Source organism: Brassica oleracea, chromosome C8 (genome assembly GCF_000695525.1).
Source record: "Brassica oleracea var. oleracea cultivar TO1000 chromosome C8, BOL, whole genome shotgun sequence".
Lineage (NCBI taxonomy): Eukaryota > Viridiplantae > Streptophyta > Magnoliopsida > Brassicales > Brassicaceae > Brassica > Brassica oleracea.
Genome location: NC_027755.1, coordinates 35,607,166 through 35,625,769, shown reverse-complemented (window position 1 = coordinate 35,625,769; position 18,604 = coordinate 35,607,166). Strand labels below are relative to the sequence as shown.

Genomic DNA, 18,604 nt, shown 5'->3' with positions numbered 1-18,604 from the left:
TTCTGTAAAATAATAAAAACGAAGTAAATTCGTAGCTAAGGTACGACCTATTTACGTGGAAACCTTACGAGGAAATGACGAGAAATAATAAACGAGTATTTTACGAGAAAACATTTACGAGGAAAGATAAACGAGTATTTTACGAGGAAACACTTTCAAGGTATTTACGTGTAGTTTACGAGAAACTTGTTTCGAGGTATTTACGAAGAAATATAGCGACCTCCTTACGTGGAATGTTGACGTGGTCTTTACGACGAAATGATCTACTTCGTCTTTACGACGAAATATATTCCTCGCTACGTTACGACGAATTAGCGAGGAAATATGTGTTACGACAGATGAGTAACGACCAAACGTGGTTCCTCGCTAATTCGTCGTAAAGCCTCTTTTACGACGAACTCACGAGGAAAACCGCCCTCGTTAAGATTATGTTTTCTTGTAGTGTTATATATTAAAAAAAAACATTGTGATAAATGTATTCACACTATAATAGACACGTGACAGCCTCACAATGATTTGATAATAAGTATGCTAATGCGTTCACAAATGTGTTCACACTATGTACTTTGCGTTTTTTTTAAAACAAAAAACTCATATACATTGTTCCAATAAAACTCTGAATTTTTCGGTTCGAATAAAAATAGATAACAAATCAAATGTCAAACTATATATATATTATTTTTATTGTTTACTGATAAAGTTGAGCAAAATATTCATAAATTTTGATTCGATTCGTTATCCGTTTTGATTTGAACAAAAAAATCTAGATATCCGTAACTCTACGAAACAAATCAAATCAAATTCTAAAATACAATATCCAAAAAATAATCAAATCACAAATACCAATATTTTTAGGAACAAATATCTAGTTCGATCTGTTATATGCATATATATACATATATGTACAAAATTATATATATATGTTATATATATTATAATTTATATCAGTTTTACAATATTTTTATGAATTAAATTTATTATATTAGGTACTAGAATTTAAAAAGTTAAATAATGTTTTATTTTAGTAATACAATTTTATTATTAAAATTTTCAATTATTTTTAAAATTTTATTTTATTTACAGATCAAATCGGATATTCTTTAAAATTTTAAAACATTTCGGATATCCGAGTCACCGAATATCTAAGTGGCTAAAGATCGAATCGACACGAATGCTTCCAAATACCCAAATATTCGATCTATGTCCACCCCTATTTACGGATACATTTTATTTTTTTATATGAAAAAATGACTAATGTCAAGGCCTTTTTATTTTAAATTAATTTTAATTTTATCTTTCATGTATTATTTTTTGTATATTTGTCAACTATTTTTATATATTTTTTACATACACGTACATGTGCACCTTGATGTAAGCACCTTGTAACTAAGTATTCACTACAACTGAAGTATCTAATTTTTTTTTAAAGTTGAAATATTTTTCTTAATACTTCTTTCACTACCGACCAAATTGTAGTGAAATGATTTGTCTTAATAATTTTTTTTTCTTTTTCTTAAACTATTATATGTTTAGAAACTATAATATGAAACTATTGATTCGACATGACGACTATCTAAAATTCATAAAATAAAAATAAACAAATAATATTAATTTTTGGTTTTTACGGGAAAAAACAAAAAAATCAAACATTTTAACCGAATAAACTAAAACGAATATTAATTTTAAATAATAGTTATATTTTAGAAGATTAAAAACTAAAAAAAAAACTTAAAACTGAACCAATATCCAGATTAAACAAATTTAATGTCTTTTTATTAAAAATAACGAAACTAATAATCACATCTCACGAAAAGCGCGGATTATTACCTAGTTAATAACTAAAACTGTTACCATCATCGATGATTTTGCTCTTTTAGCCATTGGTTAACTATACAACTATCCTTTAACTAAAATTTTAAATGATAATAATTTATTTAAAAGCTTGTGAATGTGTAAAGTGCGACTTTCAACATTTTGAATTTATAATACAAATTTTGGATTTATATATTCGAGCAAACCAATGTCGAGCCGTAATAGTTGCAATCTATTTTATTGCATGTTGGGATTTTAAGTGTAGGTTACTCACTAGTTACTTCGTCGCCTCTTTTTTTAATATGGTCTGAGGCAAATGACGTCAGAGAGATGACGTTCAACGGCTTACGTCGCCTCATTTTCCGTTTGCCGGAGCCAAATTAATTAGTTTTAATACGGAACCTGTCGTTGATAGGCGGAGTTGTGAAGGCACATGATCGATCAACAACGATGCTCGTGATCGCCACGTAGAAAGCCTCCTTTCTGGGACCCACATAATAGCATATTCCTCGTTTGTGATCTTTGTCCGAGAAACTTACAAGCGAAAGAGATTTGGATGCTTTTTAAATAAAATTAACGTACTTAAAAAAAACTCTGCCTTAAGTCTAATTACCTCACCATCAACTATGGTTGATTAAATTAAACATCCCTATTTTTCTTAAGCTTTGGTTGAATTATTAAATATCTCAAAGGGTCGAACCATTCTTTGTGTTTTAGAAATATCCATGTTGGTACTTAGCAAAAAAAAAAAACCCCATGTTGGACGTAGTCACGTTGACTCATTCGCTTTAAGTGTGAAATCCACATCTCCGAGTACTGACTGATTATGAAGAATGTTCTGAACTCTATCATTAATATTTGATTATTACATAGATACTTATATACATGGAAAGAGACATAATTAAGGGGAGAATATGTATACATTCAAGAAATAAATAAGATTGATTTTAAGAGACCATGGAGAATTGTGGTTATCGTGAATTATTATCTTTGAAATTCTTAATATGTTCTCTCGTATTCTTTTTTTATTTTGAATTATACATGGGTATCATGGCCTCACAGAAATGGTCCAGACTAGCGACTGTTACCATGTGTTGATCCTCTGTTCCTGGCGATACCGAAATGTTAATTCTCTGGTGGCTGGGACTCGAACCATGGTAGTTTCACCATATTGAGTTTTTGCCCTCAATTTAATCACCACCAGGCCACAAACCATCGTTTGTTCTCTCATATTCGAGATGGTGATAAAGTGAAGATGTAAACAACCGCGCGATTAGAATTGAATACAGTGTACGTAATTTTAGCAGAAAAGGTCTTGTACTTGAATAATACGGCCGGTTGGACGGACGATTCATAGTTAAATGGCAATGTTGACCTATGAAAATGCTTCAAGAACACATGTGCGTGAAAATTGAAGGAATCATACAGGTTAGAAGAAGTCTTGGACTATTAAATACAATGATCAATATGAATTATAGACAAAACATGCACTGAGAAAGCATAAAGCATATAACTTATAAGAGTCGTAAACGACTTTATTGTGGAGTACTTTGGGATGAATAGAAGTGTTACATCTATTTTTATCTTAAAAATATGATAGGATTGGAAATATTGCAGAAGTAGCTTAATTTAAGCATGTACTTTGGTGGAGCCACAATGCAAAATTGTTGACTATGCAACTTCCATTAGTCTAGAGAATAGAACTCACATTTGTTCTTGGTCAGCTAGGCAACTTTCACTTGCAGTCCAACTGCAAATAAGCAGCTCAATAATCTATAGCCTTATTAATTTTCGGACGTCAACCTTCCCAAACAGTGCATCACATCAATTTTTTTTTTTTTTGGTGCAAGTGCATCACATCAATTAATAAGCTATGTTCCACTTTCTTGTGGTCTAGCCCATCTTTCAACCCCCACAAAGCTAAGATTGCCTGGAAGATGTCTGCAAACAAAGAATGCAAACGAAGAAGAGAGGTTTATAGCTAAGAAGTATTTTTATGTCTTAGGCCGTGTTTGGTCGAAAAAGGCTGAAATGGGATGTCCATGTTTTCAATCGGTCGTATGAGGGTATTGTGGACTGGTTGCTCTGAGTTGTTGAAAATCTACGAACCTTCAACCACATCAAGGAAGTGGTGTCTATGATCGATTGATTGGTTTACGCCTCCAGATTTATTTCTTTTCTTTCATTTTTGCTTCAGTTTCAATTAGTTTTGCCTATTTCCTAACGATGTACCTAGAAAACTCCTAAAACATAACAAACACCATATGGATTCAAAAACCCAATAAAACTCAATCTTTTTTTTTTGATCAAAACCCAATAAAACTCAATCTAAGATTTTAAAAATGGTTTGATAAAAAAAAAAAGATTTTAAAAATGGTTAAAAATCCCAAAACAAGATATATCAACACTAAAAAATCACTTGGATTTAAGCATGCATAAATAATCACCCATAAGGAAAAATTTTTAGAAAAATGAAACTATGAAACTCAGTTCATTATTAGAGATCAATCTCCCCCATGGAATAATAAAACTCTATACTTAGATATATGAAGATTAATGTTATATTGAATTCAATAACCAACATATATGAAATCAGGTTTGATAAATTCAAAGAATATAATTAACACTCGTTGGATAAAAGTATTTATTCATCTTAGTCTTTTCAAGAATTTTAACAAATGATTTTTTGGCGTGAAAATAAAACTAAAATCAGAAAATGTCGTTAATTTAGTTTCAGCACTAAGAACAATATAAATGAAGTCAATCCCTAAAATAACATCTAAATCAACCAAATTTTAGAATCCTTTTTACAACTTAAAAAGCCAGTTTGAAAACTATTCAAACATAAAAAAAATAATCAAAGTATAAAATGAAATACATAGATCCATTGTTAAATTATCAAAATTTATAAGCCGATTAATAATGTTCTTTAAATTTCACGAGAGGTTTAGAGATATTCTCCAAAATATAAAATTGAAAATATGAATTTTGTAGTTTACAAAAAAATATATATATGAATTTTGTCAAAGAATAAGAATGCATATGCCTCAAAAATAGTTGAAAATAATTATAATTTGGTTCATGGTCATGTTAAGTTGGAATGATTCTACGCTATTAAATGGAAGTTCATACATGGTTTTGTTTGGGAAAATAGATCGGTCTATATCTAGATGGGACTGGTTAATCTTTTTTTCTCTCGGCCAGATTTCACCTTTTTAGGTTTGTGCCAGTCGATCCATATCTAGATTGGTAGATCATTTTTGGCTTCTAAATTTTCTACGCATGTTTTTTAAACTCGCTAGATGTACCAATTTTTAGTGAAATATGCATAATTTTTATCGCTCAACATTGAATTGACCTCATATCACTTTGACATGATCGTAAAATATTTTTTTTCTACACAAAACCTTTGATGCTTATGTGCAATCATGCATTTTTTTATATTTTCTGCATCCAAATTGGTTAATATTCCTCCAAAACTTTTTAAAACTTGAAAAATATTCGATACACATATTTTTAATAGATAAAATACAAAAATCCAAAAGTAGAATTCAATAAAACCCCATTTTACCATCGGACGTGGTAGACCAGTTGGTTTGAACACATTTATTGGTGATGTTACTCCTGGTCTAAAACACGGTGGAAAAGTAGATTAAACATGTCTCAGTTTAAGGCCGAAAGATGGTTTTTGGGCCGAGAGGGAGATTTAGTCCGTACGGACCAACTCCTCCTGTAATAAGCGGAAAAAAACAAGTTTATCAGGTCATGGATTTCACCATACGACTTTGCGTATTGATTTTTCCTCATAGGTGTTATCTCTCATTCCTCTGATAGAGAGAATCACGTTGTACATTTGCTTATTATTGAAACAGGTTGTCGATGTAACAGGTGAAGTAGGATGGGATAGTAGGGACTTTACTACACCGCGTTGTGTTTCACTCTTTTCCCAATGCCGTGAACCTGTAGAAGATATATCTGATAATAAACACTGAATTCGATCAAACTTTATATCCGAGATGTCGGTGACTATTGTATGCCAATCAATGGAGAAAGTTGACCTGAGGATTATTATGACATTTAAACTAGATCATGTGACCCATTATCTAAACCTTACCATGGGTCCTCCAGTGTGTGTCCTGTGTCCATGCCATGAACCACACCATTTCTGGAGTTATATTCCCATTTCCCAACTACAAAAGTGGTCACTGGTACTAATTCTCACTCTAGTAGCCCTTATGCGTGAGGTGTATATGGATGGATGATATATATGGGGTCTTTAAATGTCTCCACTTAAAAAAAAAACAATAGGTCTACAAATTCTGCCTTTTCAAGAACGTATATATGATTTTTTTTTTTTTTTTTGAAAAAGATATATATGATTTTATTGAGAAATAACAAATAGAAAATTATAGCAAGGAGGAACTACGTTAAGTTGTCTTTTAATTTTAATTATTGCTGGAAACAATTTTTTTTTATCATTATATTTTGTGGGAACCAAAAATTTATATGATATCACTATAATATTATTTTTAATTTAATTTTAAAGCTTTATCAAATAACTTAATAAAACTTAATTTGTGCAAAATCCTTGTTTGCAAGATATGCAGTGCACCAATCCCATGTCGCCTAAAAGAAAATATTATTTGTCTCTCTCACCCATGTTTTAAAGTTTTTATTGCACGTACAGAAACTTTGTTAACTTCTACCCTTCCTAAAAACTATAAATATACCAAAGAATCAAATCAAATGTCATGTCTCTCTATCTCTTGTAATCTTAATAAGAAAAACAAAACTTTTGTTATACCAATGGCTTACATAGGCTTACTTGATGTCTTCATAGCTTTCCTTATCTTTATCATTTTCCATTTCTTGATTCACAAGAAAACCCATAAACCCTTTCCTAGAAACTGGCCCATTCTTGGGATGCTTCCTGGTGTGCTCGTCATGCTTCACAAGATCAATGGCTATCTTGTAGAAGTTCTCGAAGTCTCCAACTTAACCTTTGTATTCAAAGGCCCTTGGTTCTCTGGAATGAACATGTTGATCACTGCAGATCCTGCAAACGTTCAACACGTCTTCAGTTCCAACTTCTCTAATTACGACAAAGGATCTGAGTTCAAAGAGATGTTTGATTTTCTTGGAGAAGGAATCTTCACTGCTGACTCCAAACTCTGGGAGGAGATGAGGAGATCATCAATGGTCATGCTTAGCCATCAAGGGTTTCAAAGCTTCTCACTCAAGACCATTGCGAGTAAAATCAAGAACGGTCTTGTGCCAGTTCTTGATCATTTCGCAAAGGAGAATATGGTTTTTGATTTACAAGACGTGTTCCAGAGGTTAGCGTTCGATGTAACCCTAACTCTTGTAACGGGTTACGATTCTAACTCTCTTTCCATTGAAATGCCGAAGAATGAGTATGCAAAAGCTATGGATGATGCTGAAGAAGTGGTTGTGGTTAGGCATGTTAAGCCTATGTTCGTGTGGAAGCTTCAAAACTGGCTTGGACTCGGAGAAGAGAAGAAGATGACACAAGCTAACGCTGCTTTTGATAGATCTTGTGCAAAGTATATATCTGCAAAGAGAGAGGAGATTCATCAACACTCCACTATTGGAGAAAAAGCTCATGATGTGGATTTATTAAAATTCTATATGAATCTTGATACCTCCAAGTATGAGCTCTTAAACCCTAAAGACGATAGCTTCCTCAAAGACATCATCAAGAGTTTCATGCTTGCTGGAAGAGACGCCATTGCAACAACTCTCACTTGGTTCTTCTGGCTTCTCTCCAAGAACCCTGAAGCTCTGACCAAGATCCGTCAAGAGATCAACACATATCTAACAAGATCCTCCGACAAGAGTTTAGACCAAGACAAGTTAAGCAAGATGGTGTATCTACATGGTGCATTGTGTGAAGCATTAAGGCTATACGCTCCTATCCCGTTCGAGAGAAAGTCTCCCATAAAGCAAGATGTGCTTCCAAGTGGACACAAGGTGGATGCAAAGTGGAAGATCTTGTTCTCTGTCTATGCCTTGGGGAGAATGAGAGCCGTGTGGGGAGAGGACGCGTCTGAGTTTAAGCCGGAGAGATGGATCTCTGAGAGAAATGGAGGCTTGAAACATGAACCTTCTTTCAAGTTCTTTGTGTTTAACTCTGGTCCAAGAAATTGCTTGGGGAAAAAATTGTCTTTCTTGCAGATGAAGATAGTAGCTACTGAGATCATACGAAACTATGACATCAATGTCCTTGAAGGGCACAAGATCGAGCCAGCTTCTTCTATAGTCCTTCACATGAAACATGGTCTCAAAGTCAAAGTTGCTAAGAGATGTTTGGTTTCATAAACTGAAATTACAATACGTGACCTGCTTGAGATCAATCATCCCCTATAGATTATTATTTTATTTGAGAAGTAAGTTCTCAAAGTATATAATTAAGGGTTTCTCTATAATTAATGTATGAATACCTCTCATCTCTCATGCCTCCCACAAAAAAATATCCACATATTATATATTGTAAACCGTGTATTAATTCATATCAATATTTCATTTGTGTAATTCGAGAGTGAAGAGAGGTTCAACTTGTTTGCTTTTGATTCAAATTGAGTTAGATCGATCATTCTTCACATGTCATGGGGAAGGATGGATATGGAGAACTTTGATGGAGATAGTTTCTCACTATTAAAGACATATGGGTATTGCCCATCATTTAAAATATATTTAAAATCCATCGCTCCCACTTTAGAGCATGATTAACCCGGGGTTCTTAGGGGCGGAAGTTAAAAAACAGTTTCTTAACTTACGCTAAGAACCCCACTCTAAAAACCTCGGGTTAATCATGGTGTTATGACTTGTTGAAGCTACACAGTCCTCATAGTATTGTCCCCCATAGGGCCATAAACACGTTAATATAATAAGCCTCCATGAATCCTTGTAGATATAGATGCATCACCCCTTTTTCGACTTGCGTTTACACACATATATTACCAATCAATTTCCACGTTCAATGAATGAATGCTCTATTAGCCCAAAACCCAAAAACAACGTTTAGTTAACTAAGAACTCATAAAATTATCATTAGGGGATGTAGCTCATATGGTAGAGCGCTCGCTTTGCATGCGAGAGGCACAGGGTTCGATTCCCTGCATCTCCACTTCATTATTTTTCTTACCAAAAAACCCTCATTTGATAAACAATTTTTTTTTCCGAATATAATCTTTTGTTTATCATCCTCTGTCAGAAAAGATGTTATTGTTGAGAGAAGTTTCACTTTCACAATTTGGTAGATTATAAGATTCTATGTGGGTGACCACATGGTGCACCAGATGCCCATATATATAATTTGGCTCATATGGTCACATATATGAGTTACACTATTCCATAGGGCGGCGCATAGCATATAGGAAACTGGATAGGAGCTGTATACTATGCAAAGTTCTATCTTCTGTTGAAAGAAAGCAAAACCATAAATCTATACGTCCTCTGTTAATGATTCTTTCCTAGGAATTCTTTTAAAACAATGACCAGTCTCTAATTTTCTTTTGATAAATCCAATTCTGAGAACACTAACTCCAGTCGCAGATTATTTCTTATATATTGATATATATAGGTCGAACAACTTACAGACCTTTCAATATCATCTTCATCAACCACCATGAAGAAATTATAATTGAAGATCAACAACAGCTATAGTACGTAGTATACTATTATAGACGACGTTTATACACTAATTATACATTTGTATTGGTACATCTATAAACAGATTTAGATTTCGTCGGACCAATCACTAGGCTTGGTGTCGTAGAACAACCCATCAACGATCTGATCAACCAACGAGTCAATAAACGAGTTGCAACTCACTGTAAAGATCCGCCCAACTCTCTTCCTCGAGATCGTTAGCCACGCGAACACCGCTGCGCATCCCATAGCTCCAAGTCCCGCTCCAATAGCTTCACTCAACCCTTCCACGTCAAGTTTCTTGAACAGCGAGTTCCCCGTAACAACCTCCTCCGCCACAGTCGCCGCGAAAACGATCTGTCAAAAAAGGATACAAAAATTAGAGAGCTAAAACAGAGATAGCAGCTTCTGAGCCAAGTCTAATGAAACATTGGCTTTAGACTTTCAAATTTTCCAAAGAAAATTACACATTTAGTCCTCCAAAATATTTTTTAGATCTCCAAATTTACAAAAAAAAAAAAAAAAAAAAAAATTAAAATATTTACTAAATCGTCTATAGCCTTCGGACCCGGCCATTTAGGGTTTGTTTTTTTACCATGGCGAGACGGCCGGAGATGGTTTCGAAGTCCTGACTCTTTTTCGAGCTCTCGATGTAATCAGTGAGCGTCTCGAAAAACGGCGATGCTAACTCGACCTCAGATCCTTCGTCTCCGCCTCTGCCGCCGTCTTTTTTAGCGACGATCATCTCAGATCCGTAAGATCTAAGCGTGCAGAGCCTCGGCTGAAGCACGATCTTCCCGTTCTCGGCTAAATCGCCTCCTCTCGGCCGCTGCTGGATCTGGATCTGCTTAATCGGTTCCGATGATTCGCATCTGGTAACCAGAGACGGTACCTGGCAGCGGATCGCGCGCGTAGCCATAGCCATTGTTGATCCGAGGAATCTTTTGAGGAGGTAAAGTGAGAAGTGATGGGAAACAAAAAAAAAAGGAATCTGCATGGTGACTAAAGAGTACACGTCGTGTCGTTTATTGTGAGGTGTCTAGATATCGTTCGACGTGGTTCCCTTTTGCCTCAGTAACGTGCTTTTCAATCAAAAGTATTTAACGCATATAAATTCGATATTACCTGAGGGGATTTTTGAACTACGTGTCGTTTTGCTTTTATCCAGTTGAAGCTGAGTGAACCATATTCAATTCAGTTTTCCCCTCTAGTTGTCTAGTTCAGTGGTCTTTTATTCCAAGGTCTAAAATACTTTTGTTTTTGTTCCTGAAATCACACTCTCACTAATATCTAAGGGCTAATTTATGTATTAACAAAAAAGAGTTCTATAAGTATTTTTTTTCAGACAAAAATTTCATAAGTATTTATCAAAAAGTACATGGAATTATATAGATGAATATAGTATATGATTTTGTGTTAATTTTAATATTAATTGAATTATAAATCAACGTTGATTTTGTTAGTTATTTTTTCTTAAATATATTATTAGTAGCATTCTATAAAAAAAATTACACAAAATATATTTTGTCTTAATGGCACTAAAGTCCTTAGTACGGTTGTGGATGGAAGCAATTTAACTATTATAAATTTTAAAAAAATCCTCCATAAATATGACTTCCTAAAATAAAATACTAATAAATAGTAATACCAATAACCTTTTGTCATTTATATATTAATTTTGGTCATTTGTATCGATCTTTTTTTGAGACATCAAAAATTCATTCTATTGCTTAAAATAACAAAAATAATTCTTAAACATAAAAAATCCTAAAACTAATATCCAAAATTCTAAAACTAACATCCATATCCCTAAATCTAACATTTCAATCCGTAAAGCTAATCTAACCACCTAATGCATATCTAATAAAGCAATTAAGAGAACTTACATGATTTGACTGTGAAATGATTAGAAATCGCGAAAATGTATTATAGTATACGTAGAAAGAGAAGAGTTTGTGAGTTTTAGAGAAAGATTTATAGGGAAGAAGAAGAATCGTTTAATATATACAAAATTCTCGACAAATTTTGTCGCCGAAAGTTCATCGGTTTGCAAAATTTTTGGGGGTAAATTTTTTTTGGGTGAATCTTATTTTCTGACGGATCCCGAAGGATTGTCCAATTTTTTCGAAAAGTGGTCCAAATTCAAAAATCTGTCAAAAACTATAATTAATTATAATTTTGACCATTTTTCGAGAAAAGAAAATGTAAAAATATGCCTTTTTGTTAGAAATTTAACGGAAATTCTAGATGAATTTGTGATGGAAAGACATATTTTTGCATGTCATTTTATTGATCAGTTAACAAACTCTTAAACACCAGTATCAAACATGAAACAACTCGATGGTTATATGACGTTGAGGAGATAGGATTGGTGGATTGCTATTGCTATGTTCAGAATGTCCGGCTTTTACTTCATCTTTGGATAGATTTCAACGATGTAAAAAGTCCAACTTTATAATCTGACATATTCCAAAGGGCAATAACACTAGGCAGCAGCGCACATGCACAAAGGTGATATCAGTCTTCTTTCATCTATAATTTATGTTGTTATATTTCATCGATTTAAATTTCTGACTCGGTATCTAGTTCGAAATACTATAGTTATTGTTCACAAAAAAAAAATGCAGACATTGTTAATATGTGTTATTTAATACTAGTAATTATATAAAAATTGGAATAACATATTACTAATATTTTGGAAAACTCAAAAGAGCTTTTTTATGCAATGGAGTTACTCTAAGTTTTAGACATATTTTTTTCATTCAGAGAATTTAAACTTTGACATATAAATACATTATATTATTATATTCGCAATGATGCATAAATTATTCTCATAATTCCATCATTCTATCTAAAGATTTTACTGAATATTGCACAAAAATGATTTTACGTCAAATATTTTAAAGATTCATTTCCAATGGAAGTAATCAAATCTGAGAGGATGCGTAAAGTTCTTCCAAATATTTTCTTCCCGAGGTGGTGGGACCGACGTTGAGATCGACGCCGGTAAGGAGAATTAGGTGGCTTCTTACACCGCTTGGTATAAGTATATATTTTTGGTATCAAATTTTTTCCAAAGTCAAACATTACCGCTGGAAATCGCTTATAAAATGTTTAGAAGGCAACTGAAAGTGGACACAAGAAGCATTTACAAAAACATACAAAAAATGCCTAACGGTTCTTCAAAGGGTTATTGCTTGTTAGGGTTTCCGTTCGGGGTTCTTCTTTTCCTCGTCTTTTCCTCTTTCCCTATGAATGAATCTCCACATCAACAGTTCTTTTCTTCACTTACTCTGTCGTCCTCTCTTCTTGACCACACGAACGCATTACAATCCTCATCTTCTACTTCTTCTTTATCAAACTCTCCTACCATTTCGATAAAGGTAACTCTCTAAATATATCTCGGGTTCATATTTATAGTATATGTTTCCTCTTCTTTAATTCGTATTGATTAATATCTACGTGCTATGATGAAACCATCTTAAATGATTCTCAAAACAATACGTTAATTACGAGAGTTACACAAAATATGATGATCAATGCATGTGTAGATGTGCCATATGTTACTCGAGTTAGACATATGTTACATTAGCACTCGATGTATCTAAATGTTGTAATAGGATATTCAACTTTTGAAAAGTATTTTCTTTTTCTTTTCTTTTGGTCAACTTGATAGAAAAGTGGTCGCAGGTTTATCGTAGAAAGGAAGTACGAGTTACTTCTCTAATTTGATAATATCATAATACTACTAACAAAATTAAATTAAATGTTGGCAGAAAAGGAGCAATCTTGAGAGAAGAGAAGAAGAGTTGAGGAAAGCAAGAGTTGCAATCAGAAGAGCCGTCAAGCTTAAGAATTACACGTCCAACGAAGACATGACTTACATCCCCACAGGCCAAATTTACAGAAACTCATTTGCCTTTCATCAGTTAAGTTAATAGCAAAGACGCTAATTGAATAATATTTATTTAGAAAGGTACACTACTCATTAATTAAACATATAAATGATGAATTCTCAACAATATCAAACATGTTAAATTTCATCTAAAGTACCAGTAAAATTTCTATAATATTCAATTTTAGGAGGGATTTATCAAGATTTTAAAAAAGTCCTAAATGATTTTGTAACTCATACTATTTTTGTTTTAAACACCCTTCTTAAAACCTCATTTTGTAGTGCATTTTAATTTTTCTCAAAATACTTGCCATTTAAAAGAAAACTTTGTGGAATTTTTTTATTATCTTATTCAAATACTAAGGTTTTTTAAAAACAAATTCGAGCTAGAGGCTGTGTCACATAACGTTTTTATATAAAATAGTCTCTTAAATATTTTCGAATGGTTTATTTATTTCCTTTTATGCATCAGTTCTCATTCATAAATCTTTTTTTAAGATATACTAGAGATTGATCCGCGCATCTGCACGGATATTACTTTTTATATTTTTATACATTAATATTTTTTTCATAATTAGTATTATATATTTTAGATGAGTCGTAACATAACAAATTGTATTAAAAAAACCTAGACTGAATCGGATAATATGATTATTTTTGGTACAGATATCCAAACCCATTTCAGAATCATTTGTTATTTAGATATTTTTAGGTTCCTATAGATCAGAACCGAACTCATCCAGATTCAGAAGGACCCAACTCAAAACTCATACATAAATTTATAATATTCAAGGGGGATCTAATTTCAAAAAAAAAACATACCCGAAAAAATAAACCGTACCTAAATAGATAGTCAATGTTCATGCCTAACTGATTTTATAAACTAATAAAAAAACTCTTTGTATGTGTTTTGACTAAATTAAGTGAAACAGAAAGAGTTTTTTTATTTAGTAAAATAATTGTATGGAGTAAAAAATTAAGTGATAATAAATGTAATACATTTTTATTATTTTGATTTAAGTTATTATTTTATTCACAAAAACATGTTTTTGAATTATGCTTTTGGCTACCTAATTTTCCACCAATTGAAACTAAAATTTAAAAAAAAATTAGTAAAACAAACTATACCGAACGTTTAACCATATGCAAAATCCAGTTATTTTACATTTTTGATTTTATAACTGACACAAAGTTAATGTTGATTAACTAATAAATAAAAATGTACACTATTATTATGGTAATATAATTAATGATGTGATGTATTGTTTATGTAATATAATTAATAAAATTATTAAACTGAGTGAAATATGAAATGACAATTAATGTAATTATATTAATGAAATTACTAAAAAGACAATATATATTTTTTATACTGCTATCATTGTTTTCAAACAGTTCTCATAAATATTGTTATTCATGTTTCCAAACAATATCAAAAGATATTTCAGTTTTATTAATATAGATGTTTTACATTGGCCAAAATCTTTCAAAGCTGAATCATAAGTTACCAAATCTGAAACGGTTTTTTTCTTTAATAAGATGGATGTAAAAATAACCAAATCTAAAAGAAGTAATATATTTTAGTTAAATATTGTACTATACTATATATTTCACTATTTTTAGTTAAAAATTATATAACGCATGGACAATTTCTAGTTTTTATTATTAACTCGTTCCAAACCATATCTATTTTCACATTAAAATATTCCTGATTGCCGTAATTTTCCTCTCTTATTTTTCATTCCAGATCCATTATTTTCTTAAGATCCTCTATGCATAAACTAAAATTAACATATTATAAGAGATTTCTTTGTCAAAAAAAAAACAGATCATAAGAGATTTCTTTGTCAAAAAAATAATATCATAAGAGATTTGCCTAACTTTGAAGTTGAAGATGCACTATACTCTCCATTGAATTGTAAAACTGAGTGCATGTCAGTCTCAGCGGTGTTACAGAACTTCACGGAGTAATTACTGCCAGTGTGCCAAATTAAGTTTGACTCAACTCTTATAGTTTTTATATTAATTTAAAAGTCAATTCCTTTGTTGATCAAACAAGTCAATTCCTTTATAAATTTTTAAGTTTTGTAATTAACTGAAAAAGAATATGAAGTTTGATTTCTATTTTCGGTCAACTGACATAAATTAACTGACATCTTTACTCATACTAACCGGATTGAATGTGTATAATTAACTCATACTAAGTTTTAAATTATTTCTAAATTTAAAATATTTGTCACGAATAGATTATCTTTCGTTAATCATTATTTACATTTTTCTGTTTTACTGTTTAAAAACTGAAACTAACACTTCAAAAAGTTATACAGGAGTCATATAGAAATGATGAAAAGGTTCAAAGTATGGTCGTACAAAGAAGGAGACCAGCCACTGGTTCATGATGGACCGGTGAACGATATCTATGGAATCGAGGGACAATTCATCGACGAGCTAGAAAATGTGATGGGCGCCCGGTTTAGGGCTTCCCAACCAGAGGAAGCTCATGCCTTCTTCTTGCCTTTCTCCGTTGCCAACATTGTCCACTACATTTACAAACCTATCACGTCACCTGCCGATTTTAACAGGGCTCGTCTCCACCGAATTTTTAATGACTATGTAGACGTTGTGGCTCGCAAGTACCCTTTGTGGAACCAAAGCAATGGTGCTGATCATTTTATGGTTTCCTGCCATGACTGGGTACTTGTTTTTCTTACACACAACTTCTTTATATCATTTAAGATATCATGAAGGGGACATAACATACCATTCAATTAGTTTATTTAAGAAAATATTTTGAAGGAAGTTTCTAAGAAATTTAGGTTATTATCTGTTTTTTTTTCAGTTACAATTTGATTGGGTTTAATGAGTATAATTCGACTTGATTTTGATTTGCTAGACCAAAACACTGACCAATTATTTTATTGTGATTTTAGGCTCCTGACGTGCCAGGTAGTAAACCAGAGTTTTTCAAGGACTTTATAAGGGGACTTTGCAACGCCAACACATCGGAAGGTTTCAAACCGAACATCGATTTCTCTATACCTGAGATTAACATTCCTAAAGGGAAGCTAAAACCACCGTTCATGGGCCAAAACCCTGAGAATAGGACGATCTTGGCTTTCTTCGCAGGAAGAGCTCATGGATATATACGGGAAATCTTGTTCAGTTACTGGAAAGGTAAGGATAAAGACATTCAAGTGTACGACAACCTCACAAAGGGACAAAACTATCACGAATTGATTGGTCATAGCAAGTTTTGTCTTTGTCCTAGTGGCTACGAAGTGGCTAGCCCAAGAGAAGTAGAAGCCATCTACTCAGGATGTGTCCCTGTTGTGATATCTGATAACTACTCGCTTCCTTTCAACGATGTGCTTGATTGGAGCAAGTTTTCGGTTGCGATTCCAGTCAAACAAATTTCTGAAATCAAGAAAATATTGCAGGAGATTCCACATGACAAGTATTTACAGATGCATAAAAATGTTATGAAGGTTAGAAGACATTTTATGGTGAATCGTCCGGCTCAACCGTTTGATGTCTTCCACATGATACTTCATTCTGTTTGGTTAAGGAGGCTTAACATTAAGTTGCCTTCTTGATTTAAATCCTTTTCACTATTTAAAAGCTTTTAGCTGCAACAAAAAAAAGAAACTGTTGTAGAATTACATTTCCTTTAATCCTCTAACCTATCAATTACAATCTGGACACTATTTATACCATAATCTACATATTCACTAGGTTCTTCTAACTTATCAGTAGTATGAAATTCGCTAGTAATACCATATATGTTTGTTCTCCAAAAATATACCAAATCTTGTAACCCCACGTAAACACTCATACATAAATGTTTGGAAAGACAACTTTTTCATACCTCAACACTTCTAAAAGTTCAGTTTATACCTAAACTGATAAGTCGGTCTACACATACCTAAACTTCTTATTTTTTATTACATACTCACACTTCAATTTTTTTGATTAATTCCTACAATGACCAAAACCTCTAGCTTTGTACATTCTAGTTTGTGAGAAATATATATTGTACTTTGATATAATATTTTGTGAGAAAAAATATATTTTGTCTTTGATATATAATAATTAATACTAATAAACATAGTATTAGCTCGTATATGACATGTTTTTTTTGAATGAATGTTAAATTTATTCAAAGAAAAATACTTTTGTACAAATGACCGTAACTGTAGCTGAATTGTTTGCTAAAGAAGATAAACAATAATCTTAAGAATCATCTAACTAAGAACCATGTTTCCATGGCCTTTGTGTGTTTTCGATCCCCCATGAGTCTCAGACTTGAAATTCGGTTTCTGACTAATTTGTCAATGCACCGAATCAAAGCAGCAGGACTGTTTGGGGTTTCACCATGTCTTCTTCCGTACCTCTCTTTCCAGATGGTAGAGAGTGCTGCTTGAAACACATATCTGATTAGAAAGAGCCGAGTCTTGTTCCTGGTCTGCTTTGTTAGGAGCCGAATGATCTCTCTCCATTCAGTTGTGTAATCCAAAGATAGGAGCTTATGAGTAAGGCTCTTCCAAACTTCCTCCAAGAATTTACAGTTGAAAAACAGATGGTCTCGTGTTTCAATTAGGTCAGGACAGAGACTGCAGGCTGTTGAAACTCCCGTGTGCCATAGGGAAATTGTATCTCCTGTGGGTAATCTGTTCAAAAGCGCAACCCAAGCTGTGAAAGAGTATCAAGGGGTATTGTAGGGGAACCAAATCCCGCGATACCAATAAACCTTTGTGCGTGCTGGCCGAATTAGCTTCCAAGTATCATTGGAGCTGAACTCTGTTTTATATGTATCATCCCCTGTTTTCCAAAGCCTCACATCCTCACTCTGAGTCAAACCTCTATTGCGAACAGATAGAATCTCTTCTTCAATTACGTTAAACACGTTTTCCCTATGCCTTCGTCTACAGTGGGACAACACTACCTTCTCCACTGTGTCATTCAGTCTGATTCCCATATCAATTGTTCCACGACCATTGGTTTTGTCTATTAGTCTGCCATGAGAAGACCAAGTATCGAACCAGAAGTAAGTAGAGCGACCATTGTTAACGTCTACTCTCGTAAGAGTAGCTACCTTGTCTCTGTACTTTAAAAAAAATTTCCACATCCAAGACACGAGAGAGCTTCTTTCCTTGACTGACCAGAAAGAGTTCTTGCGTATCAGATATCCGTTTATCCACTTGACCCATAATGATGAAGGAGATGAGA

The 18,604-nt window shown here is 33.0% G+C and overlaps 3 protein-coding genes and 1 non-coding gene across 4 annotated transcripts; 3 read left to right on the top strand and 1 right to left on the bottom strand.

The window, feature by feature from the left end:
* Positions 1-6,590: 6,590 nt before the first annotated feature.
* LOC106307666 (alkane hydroxylase MAH1) lies at positions 6,591-8,288 on the top strand. Its single transcript, XM_013744678.1, has one exon. The coding sequence runs from the start codon at positions 6,619-6,621 to the stop codon at positions 8,149-8,151; it is 1,533 nt and encodes a 510-aa protein (XP_013600132.1). The 5' UTR covers positions 6,591-6,618; the 3' UTR covers positions 8,152-8,288.
* Positions 8,289-8,886: 598 nt separating this feature from the next.
* On the top strand, positions 8,887-8,959 carry TRNAA-UGC. The gene has a single exon. It is a non-coding gene; the product is annotated as a tRNA-Ala (tRNA).
* Positions 8,960-9,376: 417 nt separating this feature from the next.
* On the bottom strand, positions 9,377-10,531 carry LOC106307668 (stress enhanced protein 2, chloroplastic). Its single transcript, XM_013744680.1, has 2 exons — positions 10,079-10,531; positions 9,377-9,840 (listed from the first exon to the last, which is right to left on the bottom strand). Exons 1-2 carry the CDS (start codon positions 10,478-10,480, stop codon positions 9,571-9,573), a joined length of 672 nt encoding a protein of 223 aa, XP_013600134.1. The 5' UTR covers positions 10,481-10,531; the 3' UTR covers positions 9,377-9,570.
* A 2,119-nt stretch (positions 10,532-12,650) lies between these two features.
* Positions 12,651-16,971, top strand: LOC106307667 (probable glycosyltransferase At3g42180). Its single transcript, XM_013744679.1, has 4 exons — positions 12,651-12,866; positions 13,260-13,411; positions 15,706-16,072; positions 16,309-16,971. Exons 1-4 carry the CDS (start codon positions 12,651-12,653, stop codon positions 16,969-16,971), a joined length of 1,398 nt encoding a protein of 465 aa, XP_013600133.1.
* Positions 16,972-18,604: the final 1,633 nt, after the last annotated feature.

Excerpts from the sequence above, each read along its gene's own strand:
- LOC106307666 (XM_013744678.1), top strand. The coding sequence starts at position 6,619 with ATGGCTTACATAGGCTTACTTGATGTCTTCATAGCTTTCCTTATCTTT.
- LOC106307668 (XM_013744680.1), bottom strand. The coding sequence starts at position 10,480 with ATGCAGATTCCTTTTTTTTTTGTTTCCCATCACTTCTCACTTTACCTC. Across the intron at positions 9,841-10,078 it reads TCTCCGGCCGTCTCGCCATG|ATCGTTTTCGCGGCGACTGT; the intron begins GTAAAAAAACAA and ends CTTTTTTGACAG.
- LOC106307667 (XM_013744679.1), top strand. The coding sequence starts at position 12,651 with ATGCCTAACGGTTCTTCAAAGGGTTATTGCTTGTTAGGGTTTCCGTTC. Across the intron at positions 12,867-13,259 it reads CTCCTACCATTTCGATAAAG|AAAAGGAGCAATCTTGAGAG; the intron begins GTAACTCTCTAA and ends AAATGTTGGCAG. Across the intron at positions 13,412-15,705 it reads AACTCATTTGCCTTTCATCA|GAGTCATATAGAAATGATGA; the intron begins GTTAAGTTAATA and ends AAAGTTATACAG.